Source organism: Cherax quadricarinatus, chromosome 11 (genome assembly GCF_038502225.1).
Source record: "Cherax quadricarinatus isolate ZL_2023a chromosome 11, ASM3850222v1, whole genome shotgun sequence".
Taxonomy (NCBI): Eukaryota; Metazoa; Arthropoda; class Malacostraca; order Decapoda; family Parastacidae; genus Cherax; species Cherax quadricarinatus.
Window position 1 is genome coordinate 3,355,618 of NC_091302.1, and position 16,045 is coordinate 3,371,662.

Here is a 16,045-nt window from a genome sequence, read left to right on the forward strand (position 1 = left end):
GTAAGGGGCTTGGACTTCCAGCAAGCGTGCGTGAGCGTGTTAGATAGGAGTGAATGGAGACGAATGGTACTTGGGACCTGACGATCTGTTGGAGTGTGAGCAGGGTAATATTTAGTGAAGGGATTCAGGGAAACCGGTTATTTTCATATAGTCGGACTTGAGTCCTGGAAATGGGAAGTACAATGCCTGCACTTTAAAGGAGGGGTTTGGGATATTGGCAGTTTGGAGGGATATGTTGTGTATCTTTATATGTTTATGCTTCTAGACTGTTGTATTCTGAGCACCTCTGCAAAAACAGTGATAATGTGCGAGTGTGGTGAAAGTGTTGAATGATGATGAAAGTATTTTCTTTTTGGGGATTTTCTTTCTTTTTTGGGTCACCCTGCCTCGGTGGGAGACGGCCGACTTGTTGAAAAAAAAAAAAAAAAAAAAAAAATTCTAGTTTGTTGGTAATTTGTGAAGTTTCAGCAGGTATTAGATATACTATACACCTTCAGGTAGTGATTATACTATACAATAGTAAGTAGAGGCTTTTGAGGTAGTTTTAGCACTGTATATACATACACTTTTTTAACACATTGGTCGTATTCTGCCAAGGCAGAGAGTAACCTGAAAAAGAAGAAACAAAGTCCCACCCCCCCCGTTTTTTTTTCCCCAACAAGTCTGCCGTCTCCCATTGAGGCATTTAGTAATTTGTGCAGTAGAAGTGGTTACTTGTCCCTTGCTCCTGGCATTTGTCTTCTCTTATGATGTGCATGGATGTGCATGTATTAAATGAGTTAGGGGAAAAATTATCATAGTTACCTGTTGTATACATACATAAAATAGTTTTGTGCATCTTCAATTTAATAATTATTTATTGTGCTGTACTTACACAATGTTCATTACTACAGGTAAATCGGGAGAAGACCTTCCGTCATCTTAAGTCCAATTTGTCGAGGCTTTTGGATGAACTTGAGTTGAAGGCTAATTCTTCCTTGGAGCTCAATGTTCTTTCTGATGTAGAAGACTTGTTTACTCTCTCTCGCAGCAACCTCCATCAGATGAAACAACTCAATGAAAGATATGAACAAATGGTGAGATGTATTTTCATGTTTAATTTTATTAATAAAATTGTAATGGTACAAATTATTAGTAATATAAAGGCCAAGTATCCAAGATGAATATGAATATGTAGGACATTTAACATTGTAACTGGTTAGCTGGACTTGAGTCCTGGAGGTGGGAAGTACAATGCCTGCACTTTGGGGGAGGGGTTGGGATATTGGCTGTTTGGAGTGGTATCTAAACTGTCATATCTGGGTGCCTCTGCAAAGACAGTGATTGTGTGAATGATGGTGAAAGTGTTTTTCTTTTTTGGGTCACCCTGCCATGGTGGAAGAGGGCCAACTTGTTAAAAAAAAAAAAAAAAAAAAAAAAATTGCAAATAATTCCAGCTTAGTTAATGGGATGATAAAAAGTTTCAGAATTGTGTGTTAGCATAGTAAGGCATGAAACAATGCCAGAGAGTAAGTGTAAGTGAATAAATGGTTTAGAAAACACGCATTGATTAACCTTTTAACTGTAGGAGACCCTTGAAAAAAATTTCCCTTGTGTGGGAAGGTTAAAAAAAAAAAATTCTTAAAGATCGATAGTTTGCTTTCCTAAATAGCGAGACTAAAATGAGTGAAATCTGATAAATGTGTGATTTTATAGTGTTAAAGTTAATGAGAAAATGATCACTACATTTAGGGACCAACTTGATTCTGATAGGGAAAAATTTAATGTACTGTAGTAGCTAGATTTTAAGTGTAATTTGATGCTTCAACACAAAAAGTATTGTCAAGGCTTTTCATGTGCTATGCAATTTTGGTTGCATTTTTTCAAACGTGTTTATTAAATTGTGCCACATAGTAGTACTTTATAAGAGGGTTTACTGTATGAATAATTGCATTTTGATTGATGGTTTTGATGGTGGGCATTGGGTATCTGTACATTTGCACACATTTCAAGTAAACAGTTTGAACAGAATGTTTTTAATACACACACATAACAGCAACCACCCAGGGAGGTACTACCGTCCTGCCAAGTGAGTGTAAAACGAAAGCCTGTAATTGTTTTACATGATGGTAGGATTGCTGGTGTCTTGTCTGTCTAATAAATATGCAAGATTACAGGTATGTCTTGCTACTTCTACTTACACTTAGGTCACACTACACATACATGTACACGTTTATTTATACACACTCATCTGAGTTTTCTGTGATTTTATCTTAATAGTTCTTGGCCTTATTACTTTTCCTTTTATATCCATGGGGAAGTGGAATAAGAATCTTCCCTCTGTAAGCCATGTGTGTTGTAAAAGTCAACTAAAATGCTGGGAACAATGGGCTAGTAACCCCTTTTCCTGTAAAGATTACTAAAAAGAATAAGAAAATTGTCAAAGTGGGAAGTCTGAATGTGCGTTGATGTTGTGCAAATGATAAGAAAGAGATGATTGTGGATGCTATGAATGAGAAGAAGCTGGATGTCCTGGCTTTAAGTGAAACAAAGCTGAAGGGGGTGGGAGAGTTTCAGTGGAGAGGAATAAATGGGATTAGATCAGGGGTTTCAAATAGTTAGAGCTAAAGGAGTAGTAGCAATAATGTTGAAGGATAAGATATGGCAGGAAAAGAGGGACTACAAATGTATTAATTCAAGGATTATGTGGAGTAAAATAAAGGTTGGATGTGAAAAGTGGGTTATATTAAGCGTATATGCACCTGGAGAAGAAAGAAGTGTAGAGGAGAGAGGGAGATTTTGGGAAATGTTGAGTGAATGCATGGGGAGTTTTGAACCAAGTGTGAGAGTACTTGTGGTTGGGGATTTCAATACTAAAATGGGTAAAAATGTTGTGGAGGGAGTAGTAGGTAAATTTGGGGTGTCAGGGGTAAATGTAAATGGGGAGCCTTTAATTGAGCTATGTGTAGAAAGAGATTTGGTAATAAGTAATACATATTTTATGAAAAAGAGGATAAATAAATATACAAGGTATGATGTAGCACGTAATGAAAGTAGTTTGTTTGATTATGTATTGGTGGATAAAAGGTTGATGGGTAGGCTCCTGGATGTACATGTTTATAGAGGGGCAACTGATATATCGGATCATTATTTAGTTGTAGCTACAGTTAGAGTAAGAGGTAGATGGGACAAGAGGAAGGTGGCAACAAGTAGGAGGGAAGTGAAAGTGTATAAACTAAGGGAGGAGGAAGTTCGAGTGAGATATAAGCGACTATTGGCAGAAAGGTGGGCTAGTGCAAAGATGAGTAGTGGTGGGGTTGAAGAGGGTTGGAATAGTTTTAAAAATGCAGTATTAGAATGTGGGGCAGAAGTTTGTGGTTATAGGAGGGTGGGTGCAGGAGGAAAGAGGAGTGATTGGTGGAATGATGAAGTAAAGGGTGTGATAAAAGAGAAAAAGTTAGCTTATGAGAGGTTTGTACAAAGCAGAAGTGTTATGAGAAGAGCAGAGTATATGGAGATTAAAAGAAAGGTGAAGAGAGTGGTGAGAGAGTGCAATAGGAGAGCAGATGATAGAATGGGAGAGGCACTGTCAAGAAATTTTAATGAAAATAAGAAAAAATTTTGGAGTGAGTTAAACAAGAAAGCCTAGGGAACGTATGGATTTGTCAGTTAAAAACAGAGTAGGGGAGTTAGTAGATGGGGAGAGGGAGGTATTAGGTAGATGGCGAGAATATTTTGAGGAACTTTTAAATGTTGAGGAAGAAAGGGAGGTGGTAATTTCATGCACTGGCCAGGGAGGTATACCATCTTTTAGGAGTGAAGAAGAGCAGAATGCAAGTGTGGGGGAGGTACGTGAGGCATTACGTAGAATGAAAGGGGGTAAAGCAGCTGGAACTGATGGGATCATGACAGAAATGCTAAAAGCAGGGGGGGATATAGTGTTGGAGTGGTTGGTACTTTTGTTTAATAAATGTATGAAAGAGGGGAAGGTACCTAGGGATTGGCGGAGAGCATGTATAGTCCCTTTATATAAAGGGAAGGGGGACAAAAGAGATTGTAAATATTATAGAGGAATAAGTTTACTGAGTATACCAGGAAAAGTGTATGGTAGGGTTATAATTGAAAGAAATAGAGGTAAGACAGAACGTAGGATTGCAGATGAGCAAGGAGGTTTCAGAGTGGGTAGGGGATGTGTAGATCAAGTGTTTACATTGAAACATATGTGAACAGTATTTAGGTAAAGGTAGGGAAGTTTTTATTGCATTTATGGATTTAGAAAAGGCATATAATAGTGGATAGAGGAGCAATGTGGCAGATGTTGCAAGTATATGCAATAGGTGGTAAGTTACTAAATGCTGTAAAGAGTTTTTATGAGGATAGTGAGGCTCAGGTTAGGGTGTGTGGAAGAGAGGGAGAATACTTCCCGGTGAAAATAGGTCTTAGACAGGGATGTGTAATGTCACCATGGTTGTTTAATATATTTATAGATGGGGTTGTAAAAGAAGTAAATGCTAGGGTGTTTGGGAGAGGGGTGGGATTAAATTATGGGGAATCAAATACAAAATGGGAATTGACAGTTACTTTTTGCTGATGATACTGTGCTTATCGGAGATTCTAAAGAAAAATTGCAAAGGTTAGTGGATGAGTTTGGTAGTGTGTGTAAAGGTAGAAAGTTGAAAGTGAACATAGAGAAGAGTAAGGTGATGATGGTATCAAATGATTTAGATATAGAAAAATTGGATATCAAATTGGAGAGGAGTATGGAAGAAGTGAATGTTTTCAGATACTTGGGAGTTGACGTGTCGGCGGATGGATTTATGAAGGATGAGGTTAATCATAGAATTGATTAGGGGAAAAAAGGTGAGTGGTGCATTGAGGTATATGTGGAGTCAAAAAACTTTATCTATGGAGGCAAAGAAGGGAATGTATGAAAGTATAGTAGTACCAACACTCTTATATGGGTGTGAAGCTTGGGTTGTGAATGCAGCAGCGAGGAGGCGGTTGGAGGCAGTGGAGATGTCCTGTCTAAGGGCAATGTGTGGTGTAAATATTATGCAGAAAATTAGGAGTGTGGAAATTAGAAGGTGTGGAGTTAATAAAAGTATTAGTCAGAGGGCTGAAGAGGGGTTGTTGAGGTGGTTTGGTCATTTAGAGAGAATGGATCAAAGTAGAATGACATGGAGAGCATTTAAATCTGTAGGAGAAGGAAGGCGGGGTAGGGGTCGTCCTCGAAAAGGTTGGAAGGAAGGGGTAAGGGAGGTTTTGTGGGCAAGGGGCTTGGATTTCCAGCAGGCGTGCATGAGCGTGTTCGATAGGAGTGAATGGAGACGAATGGTATTTGGGACCTGACGATCTGTTGGAGTGTGAGCTGGGTAATATTTAGTGAAGGGATTCAGGGAAACCAGTTATTTTTATATAGCCGGACTTGAGTCCTGGAAATGGGAAGTACAGTGCTTGCACTCTAAAGGAGGGGTTTTGGGATGTTAGCAGTTTGGAGGGATATGTTGCGTATCTTTATACGTATATGCTTCTAAACTGTTGTGTTCTGAGCACCTCTGCAAAAACTGATTATGTGTGAGTGTGGTGAAAGTGTTGAATGATGATGAAAGTATTCTCTGTTTGGGGATTTTCTTTCTTTTTGGATCACCCTGCCTCGGTGGGAGATGGCCGCCTTGTTGAAGAAAAAAAAAAAATAACCTGCACATAGGAAAAAGAAACATGACCAAGTTTTGGTCCACCTTGGACCATTAACTAGTCACACACTGATATTTAATATTTCAGAATGAGTGTATACATCAAATAAAATTTTTTGCTATTAGTTGCCATGATGTAAATTGTACTGTGAAAGGAGTTTAGTAAGTAATTTTGAAATGCATTGCTGCTTAGCAATATTTAACAATGTTTCACTGCTGAACAGTCATGTTTACCTTGTTCATTAATGTTTGACTGAATGTTATATTATTTTAGGTAAAGGAAAATGAGAGGGAAAGTCTGCACCTTCACAATCACATTAGACTTCTCTATGACCGTCTTGAGGTTGATCCCAGTGAGCGTGACATCTTTCTTGATACAATACATGGCCATACTCCATCAGTGTTAAAGAAGGTAAGTCCAGATAGCTAAAAAAGTGAATGTAGTTTATCAGTTGTTTGAGGTTTAAGTTCAGAAATTAGCAATTTAGAATGTAAAAACCTGTATAACTAAAGTCAGTTGTTGGGAAGTATAATGCCTGCACTCTGAAAGATGGTTGGGGTGGTTGTTGTTCAGAAGGTGGAAGGTACAATGTCAGATTGGTGAGGATGTGGTCATTCAGATACTCCTTTGCAATGTGATGTCTTTGCATTTCTGGCAAGGTAGTTATTAACCCTTAAACGGTCCAAACAGATCGACGTTCAAATTCGTAACGTTACAAAAGTAGATTTAATTTTTTTTACATATTTTCAAATGTAACAAAAAAAAAAATGTTGATAAAAGTTTTTTTACACGTTTTCACATGTAAAACAAGAAAGATCTACCTTTTTTTACATACTTTCAGATGTTGAAAAAACGTATATATACGTTTGGACCATTTAAGGGTTAAATGACCAATAGTGAATGCTTTGTTTGGGTCTGTACTACCGTGGTGAGATTTTTTTTTTTTTTTTATGATTGGCAAGGTAACCTGGAAAAAGAAGAGACATTTTCGTCACTCATTTCATCACTGTCTTGCCGGAGGTGTGCCATTACTACAGTTCAAAAACTATATGGTTTAAAAAAAAAAAAAAAAAAAAACTTGCATTTCTCTGTTTTCTTTCCTAACCCAATCAGCTATCAGTACAAGAGATTATAACTAAAAACTGACATGAAGGAGCCATCAAAAGGATAAAAGAAAGTTTTAATTTGCAGTTGTAGAAGAGGAGGTAATATACATGTGCTATAGCCATTGAAAACTTGGACCTTTACGGTAGCCCAAATACTAAAGGCAGAATACCATGGGTTTAACTCTGCTCCTACAGCTACAAATAGGTAGTCACTTTCTGTAATAAACTTGTATAAATGTTGGTAGAATTACCGACAATATGTCAGGTAAAAGGACACAAGTGCAACTAATGTGACATTTTATTGTGGCAACGTTTCGCTCTCCAGGAGCTTTATCGAGCCGTTACGGCTTGATAAAGCTCCTGGAGAGCCATTACAGCTTGATAAAGCTCCTGGAGAGCCATTACAGCTTGATAAAGCTCCTGGAGAGCGAAACATTGCCACAATAAAATCACATTAGTTGCACTTGTGTCCTTTTACCTAACATTTAATTAACTTATTTGACCCTTGACTCATAGTTTGTTACCAATTTCTGCAATATTGCTAATTCTGCCTCAATACTCCAGTATGTATTGTCACCAGTGTATTAATGCCTCATTTGTTCCACTTATTTACTACTTACAGAGCTGCACTCGGAAGGGTAGGTGGGGATGTTGCAGTTTGGAGCGTTTAAATTGTAATTTCTGCTCACAGCTATTACAAAAATGTTGAATGTGTGATGGTGAATTTGGTGGCTTTCTTTATAATGTTGTGCAGTTTCCATGTATGTCATCGTATTCTTTGTTCTTCCTTTTAAAGCTTATTCTTGTCTTGTCTATTTCTTCCTGATGTATCTTGGCTTTCTTCATGGCATAGTACCTTCAAATCTAGCACCAGTCTATGCATTCGTTCGTAATTCGTCAAGTTTAATAGGAGAGGGATCCATGCACGCAATAATTGTGGAGCCCCTTGTAACTGAACCTGATTTCTACCTTTGCTGAAGTCTTGATTTTTCAAAATTACTGCCATTCCTATAGGGACTTCTGAGGACCTTTGAGTTTGGACATTAACAGGTGAAGGCATTTTTAAATTGATGTGGGTTATTTTAATTGTGATAGTCTTTGTACTCACTAATTGTGGTGAATACTTCCATAATAAATGCTTCATTAGTGCAAAAGTGTCTTTTTTACCTCGCATATAAGGGATTGCAGGAGTCGAGTTTTTCTGGCAATGCCCCCAACTAGTAGCTTGTCAGATTCACTCCATTGTAGTAGAGCTATAGTTGTAAACTAAATTATTTACTGTTGGATCATTATTTTTCAGTAATTTATTTTATAATCTTTAAGAGTAATTTTTTCCTCCTTGCAGCTTCAGCAAGAGATGCATCGTCTAGAGGAGTTGAAACACCAAAATATGGCAAGGTTCATTAATAAGTTACGGCGTGAGTTGGAAGTTTTGTGGGATAAGTGCTACATCAGTGAAAACGAAAGAAATGCCTTTACTCCATACTTTGCTGGTATGTGAATATAAAAGATATAAAACCTTATTTATGCATTTAAAGGTTTAGGAACATTCACTTCTTTCGTATAGTATTTTAATCTGTGAAAAAATACACTATGCAGTATCTCCTTTCTCTTTTCTTTTTTGTCCTTTCTTGACTCATATTTTTTCCTCTCCCATTCTTATTTTTCTTTCATATATTTTTTTTTTTTTTTTTTTTTTTCAACAAGTCGGCCGTCTCCCACTGAGGCAGGGTGACCCAAAAAAGAAAGAAAATCCCCAAAAAGAAAATACTTTCATCATCATTCAACACTTTCACCACACTCGCACATTATCACTGTTTTTGCAGAGGTGCTCAGAATACAACAGTCTAGAAGCATACACATATAAAGATACACAACATATCCCTCCAAACTGTCAATATCCCAAACCCCTCCTTTAAAGTGCAGGCGTTGTACAGTGGACCCCCGGTTAACGATTTTAATCCGTGCAAGAGGGGTAATTGTTATGCGAAATAATCGTTATGTGAATGAATTTTCCCCATAAGAAATAATGGAAATAAAATTAATCCGTGCAAGACACCCAAAAGTATGAAAAAAAAAATTTTACCACATGAAATATACATTTTCCCACACACAAAGAGAAGGATACATGCACAATAGTAGAGTAGTACATGCACAGTATATATTGTGCATGTACTAGTCTACTAAATGAAGAATAAATGACACCTTTATTGAAGATGCAGCAATGACTGATGAGACACTGTGTCCTGGGAGTGCCTTTTCCTCCTGAGTACTGTAGGTCCTGTTTGGCATTTTCTTCCAGAACAGGCCTTATCACACTGTGTATGCCACTACGATTCTTAAATCTCTCAAACCAACCTTTGCTGGCTTTAAATTCACCAATATGAGCACTAGCTCCAGGCATTTTTCCCTGTTCACCTGGGTGTTAGTCGACTTGTGTGGGTTGCATCCTGGGAGACAAGATTAAGGACCCCAATGGAAATAAGTTAGACAGTCTTCGATGACACTGACTTTTTTGGGTTATCCTGGGTGGCAAATCCTCTGGGGTTAATTGTTTCTTGGTATTCTCAATAAGCCACACCAACAACGGTGCTACAGCAGCAGCAGCAGCTGACAGTGCAGCAGCAGCAGCAGCAGCAGCAGCAGCTGACAGTGCAGCAGCAGCAGCAGCTGTACCACCAATAGTAGCGATGGTTGATTGGGGTTTATTATACAACCTGGCCAGCTCGGAGACATGCACTCCACTTTCATACTTATCAATGATCTTTTTCTTCATCTCTATTGTAATTCTCACCCTTATTGCTGTAGGGTTGGCACTAGAAGCTTTCTTGGGGCCCATGGTCACTTATTTTCCAGAAAAAGCACCGAAAACACTGTAATAATACGAAATATTCCGATTGTATGCTTGGATGTTACCGCGGAGGCTGGCTGGTAAACAATGCCACCGGCGGAACATGTGAGCGTGGCTCAGGCCGCACATTGGACGCGTCTCGGACGAAAATCGGTAAGCGGGTTTTTAAGCGGTATGTGAGGCAAAATTTTTGCAATTAAAGTAAGCGGTATGCGAAATAATCGCTATGTGATGCCATCGTTATGCGGGGGTCCACTGTACTTCCCATTTCCAGGACTCGAGTCCGACTATATGAAAATAACCGGTTTCCCTGAATCCCTTCACTAAATATTACCCTGCTCACACTCCAACAGATCGTCAGGTCCCAAGTACCATTCGTCTCCATTCACTCCTATCTAACACGCTCACGCACGCTTGCTGGAAGTCCAAGCCCCTTACCCACAAAACCTCCTTTACCCCCTCTCTCCAACCCTTTCGAGGACGACCCCTACCCCGCCTTCCTTCCCCTATAGATTTATATGCTTTCCATGTCATTCTACTTTGATCCATTCTCTCTAAATGACCAAACCACCTCAACAACCCCTCTTCTGCCCTCTGACTAATACTTTTATTAACTCCACACCTTCTCCTAATTTCCACACTCAGAATTTTCTGCCTAATATTTACACCACACATTGCCCTTAAACAGGACATCTCCACTGCCTCCAACCGTCTCCTCGCTGCTGCATTTACCACCCAAGCTTCACACCCATATAAGAGTGTTGGTACTACTATACTTTCATACATTCCCTTCTTTGCCTCCATAGATAACGTTTTTTGACTCCACATATACCTCAACGCACCACTCACCTTTTTTCCCTCATCAATTCTATGATTAACCTCATCCTTCATAAATCCATCCGCCGACACGTCAACTCCCAAGTATCTGAAAACATTCACTTCTTCCATACTCCTCCTCCCCAATTTGATATCCAATTTTTCTTTATCTAAATCATTTGACACCCTCATCACCTTACTCTTTTCTATGTTCACTTTCAACTTTCTACCTTTACACACATTCCCAAACTCATCCACTAACCTTTGCAATTTTTCTTTAGAATCTCCCATAAGCACAGTATCATCAGCAAAAAGTAACTGTGTCAATTCCCATTTTGAATTTGATTCCCCATAATTTAATCCCACCCCTCTCCCAGACACCCTAGCATTTACTTCCTTTACAACCCCATCTATAAATATATTAAACAACCATGGTGACATTACACATCCCTGTCTAAGACCTACTTTTACCGGGAAGTAGTCTCCCTCTCTTCTACACACCCTAACCTGAGCCTCACTATCCTCATAAAAACTCTTTACAGCATTTAATAACTTACCACCTATTCCATATACTTGCAACATCTGCCACATTGCTCCTCTATCCACTCTATCATATGCCTTTTCTAAATCCATAAATGCAATAAAAACTTCCCTATCTTTATCTAAATACTGTTCACATATATGCTTCAATGTAAACACCTGATCTACACATCCCCTACCCACTCTAAAACCTCCTTGCTCATCCGCAATCCTACATTCTGTCTTGCCTCTAGTTCTTTCAATTATAACCCTACCGTACACTTTTCCTGGTATACTCAGTAAGCTTATTCCTCTATAATTTTTACAGTCTCTTTTGTCCCCTTTCCCTTTATATAAAGGGACTATACATGCTCTCTGCCAATCCCTAGGTACCTTCCCCTCTTTCATACATTTATTAAACAAAAGTACCAACCACTCCAACACTATATCCCCCCCTGCTTTTAACATTTCTGTCATGATCCCATCAGTTCCAGCTGCTTTACCCCCTTTCATTCTACGTAATGCCTCACGTACCTCCCCCACACTTACATTCTGCTCTTCTTCACTCCTAAAAGATGGTATACCTCCCTGACCAGTGCATGAAATTACTGAAGCTTTAGAATTGTCTGATATGTTGTTTAAACCTTTTTTTGCAGCGTGTTTGTTATATTTTCCATATGCCTCTTTGAGTAATAATGGTGTTTTATATTGGCAACAATTTTTGTGCATACCCACTATATTAGTTAGAGCTATCTGCCTCAAGTTATTTTTCTCTGAATTTTTTTTTTTAACACATCGGCCATTTCCCACCAAGGCAGGGTGGCCCAAAAAAGAACAACTTATATCATCATTCACTCCATCACTGTCTTGCCCAATGCATGCTTACACTACAGTTATAAAACTGCAGCATTAACACCCTTCCTTCAGAATACCAGCACTGTACTTCTATCTCCAGGAATCAAGTCTGGCCTGCCAGTTTCCTTGAAACCCTTCATAAATGTTACCTTGTTTACACTCCAACAGCACATCAAGTCTTAAAGGCCATTTGTCTCCATTCACTCCTATCTAACATGCTCACACACGCTTGCTGCAAGTCCAAGTCCCTCGCACACAAAACCTCCTTTACCTCCTCCCTCCAGCCTTTCCTAGGCTGACTCCTACCCCGCCTTTCCTCCTCTACAGATTTATACACTCGAAATCATTCTATTTTGTTCCAACCTCTCTACATGTTCAAACCATCTCAGGAACCCTCCTCAGCCCTCTGGATAATAGTTTTGGTAATCCCGCACCTCCTCCTAATTTCCAAACTACAGATTCTCTGCATTATATTCACACCACACATTGGCCTCAGACATGACATAACTGCCTCCAACCTTCTTGTTGCAACATTTACCCATGCCTCACACTCATACAAGAGTGTTGGTATAACTATACTCTCATATATTTCCCTCTTTGCTTTCATGGATAAAGTTTTTATCTCCACAGACTCCTCAGTGCACCACTCGCCTTTTTCCCCACGTCAGTTCTATATTTCACCTCATCTTTTGTAGACCCATGTGCTGACACGTCCACTCCCAAATGTCTGAATACACTCGCCTCCTCCATACTCTCTCCCTCCCTCTGAAAAATCTAGTGATTTATTTTAGATTGAAGGGAATTTGTTAGTCATAATATGTTTATTAATACAGGTTATAATTTATGTAATTTGGAATTATATTGCACCTGCTTTGATTGAACTGCATCCTTCAAGGGAAATGACTTCATGAAGTTCTTTTGATCTAGGAATCTGAGTTTTCCTTCTTTCTTAGATCTCGCTATAATACGATAATTCACCATGCTCTGCATGACTTCATAAAGGTTTGACACTTCCCCACATTTTTAATGAGCCATATTTTAATTTTGGCAAGACAGTGATTGTGCGAATGTTGACGAAAGAGTTTCTTTTCCGGGTCACCCTGCCTTGGTGGGAGAGGGCCAATGTGTTTTAAAATTTTTATATTTTGTATTTTTCGATATTTAAATTACAAATTGAAGTAGGAAGGAACACATGAACTTTAGTGTGGTTGGTAAAGATCATACTGTATAATGGTAGAAGAAATAGTTTAACTGAGGAAGACGAATAATTTAAATTTTGATGCCTGTCAAAATTTAAATTATTTGTCTAGGAAATATTTTTGTTTTAAGTGAAAGCTAAGCAACAACCAGATTTTAATGTGAAAATCTGGGTTATTTTAGCAAATTTTTTATTCCATATTTATATTTGTTTTTGCACAGAAGGTTACACAGACGAAGTTTTAAAAGCACATGACAACGAAGTACAGAAACTGCAGACCTATTACTCTGATAACAAGCTCATCTTTATGAAAATCAAACAAAGGCATGAGGTAAGTGTTAAGCTTGTTTACCTATGGCATTACTCTTTCATGAATTGTTGTGTAACTCCAAATTTTTGCGCTACAGTAAAACTTGTCAGTGTATTTCTCTGAGGAAGCTTATAATTTTGCAGAGTTGAATTACATTGTCTTTGACAGTGTTTTAATCTGATGATTATTGGATTTGTTAACTTATAAGTAGGTTAATTAGCCTTAGTACCATAGTGCATTGGCTGTGGACAAGTCACTATAATAGCTCTTCCCATTTTAAGTTCATGCCTGGTACTTATACAGGTATGCTGATTACACAGGGTCCTCGATTTACAGAAATCTATGTACTATTGGTGTTTTCACTCTCATGATGGAGTAAGATATAACTTTCCTCCACTTGTTAATCTTACCACAATGGTGCTAAAAAAATCATTTCTATTACTTATTCCATAACACACTTTAGTGTCTTTTCTGTTTTCTAAAATGCCATCATAAATATTACCTAGCTTACACTAACAGCACACACAATCCCAAAAAAACTACCTGCCTCAACTCAGTGAGGTAACATGTATGCATGCCAGGTGTTAAGGCCTTTTCCACTTAAATGGACTTCCACATTTTCCCTCCAGTCCACCTTATAAATAAAAAATATATGGAAGCATGGCTAGTGTCTACACGTAATAGGTTTTTATATATTTGTTTTATTAAGATATGGAATCCACTGTAAATACTGTATATGCCAGTGTATAAGTCGACCCCTAAAAGTTTGAGATGTTAATTCAGGCTTGTGTTCTTTCAGTAATGTTCTATAGCCTTATTTTCACCTCTGCCATGTATTGGCAGATTTTATACTTGGTGTATTATTTTGACCACTAGTTCTTTTAAGAGATGTTTTCATGCTTAAAAAGTTGACTTGTATGCTGGCACATGCAGTATGAATTACAAAACTCATTCTGCTAAGTGGTTTTCTTTATATTTCCAGATATGGAACAAATTAGTAGAACTGGAAGAAAAAGCTAATGACCCTAATAGACTGTTTGGTAATCGTGGCTGCTCCTTGCTTCAGGAAGAAAAAGAAAGGAAAAGAGTAAAGAACGTGAGTAGTTTTCTAGTATAATAATTTTATGCAATACACCTACCATCCGACTTAGGACCTGCTCGACTTACGACCACTCGACTTACGGCCGTGTTTTTTATGCCAAATTTCTGGGAAATAAACAACTATTTGTGTTGTACAGTGTTTATCCTAAACCTTACAGTATAAAATACAGTACTAACAACATAAAAAGTAAAGTAAAACATGAAATACCAAAATAAAACAATAAAATGAAGTCATTACAAAAATGTTTTGTTGATATTCAGTAGTAAAGTTCGACTTACGACCATTTTGACTTACGACCGGTTTCTCAGAACCGAACTCTGTCGTAAGTCGGATGGTAGGTGTACTTTACTCTAAAATGTAATAAGAAATAACTTGCTATTAAAATTCAAAGACAACTTCTACTACATACGTCCTAGGAACTAATTAGATTGCCAAAATTAAGCTTTAATTAAAAAAAATGCTCAATAACCTTAGGAATTAGGTAGATACACACATCCAACAGTCTGAATACCCATTACTTGCCAGGAGCTTTAAACCTCAGACTCGACAAAGCTCTTGCCAAGTGAAAAGCCTAAAAATAAAGCATTCAGAATGTTGCGCATGTATATGTGCAGCTGATTGTCAGTATTTTTATACCCTTACTAGCCATGATAACATAAACGCTTGTAACAATCCACAGGTTTTTCAGAGAATTTAATTGGGGTCTGTGGAGTGACAGTCCAGTGTCATAACCACTGTGCCAGCACCAGTATCAGTGGTTAGGATGGTTGACTGTCATTTCACAGACCCCAGTTCAAATCTCAAAAAACTGTGGATTTATACCATTGCTTGTAAAACTGAAATATTTGAACATAGTTCTTGTACTCCTATCTAAATGGTCAGTGATTAACAAAATGCAAGTTCAGCTATTATCCCAAACTTGCCTAATATTAATTCTTTAACCTATGAGCAATTTTTAACTATATTTGACCTTCCTGTTACTAATTTCAAGAGTTGTGCTCTTGCTTTACCTAAGGTCAGGTTAAACTTCCTTGTTGACTGCCTGGTCATCCAGACTGTTTCTGCTAGCAGCCTGGCTGATCAGGCATTTAAAAGTAGGTAGTTATCTAGTTTCTACACAGGAGACACCATTTAGTATACATAAAACTATAGTATACTATAAAACTATGGAGAAAAAGAGAGGTTAAGAGAGTGGTGAAGCAATGTAAAAAGAGAGCAAATGAGAGTGGGTGAGATGTTATCAACAAATTTTGTTGAAAATAAGAAAAAGTTTTGGAGTGAGATTAACAAGTTAAGAAAGCCCAGAGAACAAATGGATTTGTCAGTTAAAAATAGGAGAGGAGAGTTATTAAATGGAGAGTTAGAGGTATTGGGAAGATGGAGAGAATATTTTGAGGAATTGTTAAATGTTGATGAAGATAGGGAAGCTGTGATTTCGTGTATAGGGCAAGGAGGAATAACATCTTGTAGGAGTGAGGAAGAGCCAGTTGTGAGTGTGAGGGAAGTTCGTGAGTCAGTAGGTAAAATGAAAGGGGGTAAGGCAGCCGGGATTGATGGGATAAAGATAGAAATGTTAAAAGCAGGTGGGGATATAGTTTTAGAGTGGTTGGTGCAA

General features: G+C 38.1%; 1 protein-coding gene across 4 annotated transcripts in view; it reads left to right on the forward strand.

Moving 5' to 3' along the window:
• Positions 1 to 16,045, forward strand: part of LOC128687661 (protein regulator of cytokinesis 1) — a 76,812-nt gene that overhangs the window by 18,111 nt on the left and 42,656 nt on the right. For 3 of the 4 annotated variants that reach the window (XR_011391856.1, XM_070083893.1, XM_070083896.1), the window contains exons 6-10: positions 894 to 1,076; positions 5,947 to 6,084; positions 8,125 to 8,272; positions 13,240 to 13,349; positions 14,311 to 14,424. Coding sequence is in view for 3 of the 4 variants with exons in the window: in XM_070083893.1 (XP_069939994.1) it covers positions 894 to 1,076; positions 5,947 to 6,084; positions 8,125 to 8,272; positions 13,240 to 13,349; positions 14,311 to 14,424 (693 nt within the window). In the remaining variant the exon portion in view is untranslated. The remainder of the gene's footprint in view (positions 1 to 893; positions 1,077 to 5,946; positions 6,085 to 8,124; positions 8,273 to 13,239; positions 13,350 to 14,310; positions 14,425 to 16,045) is intronic. The other variant, XM_070083894.1, reaches the window with a different exon arrangement.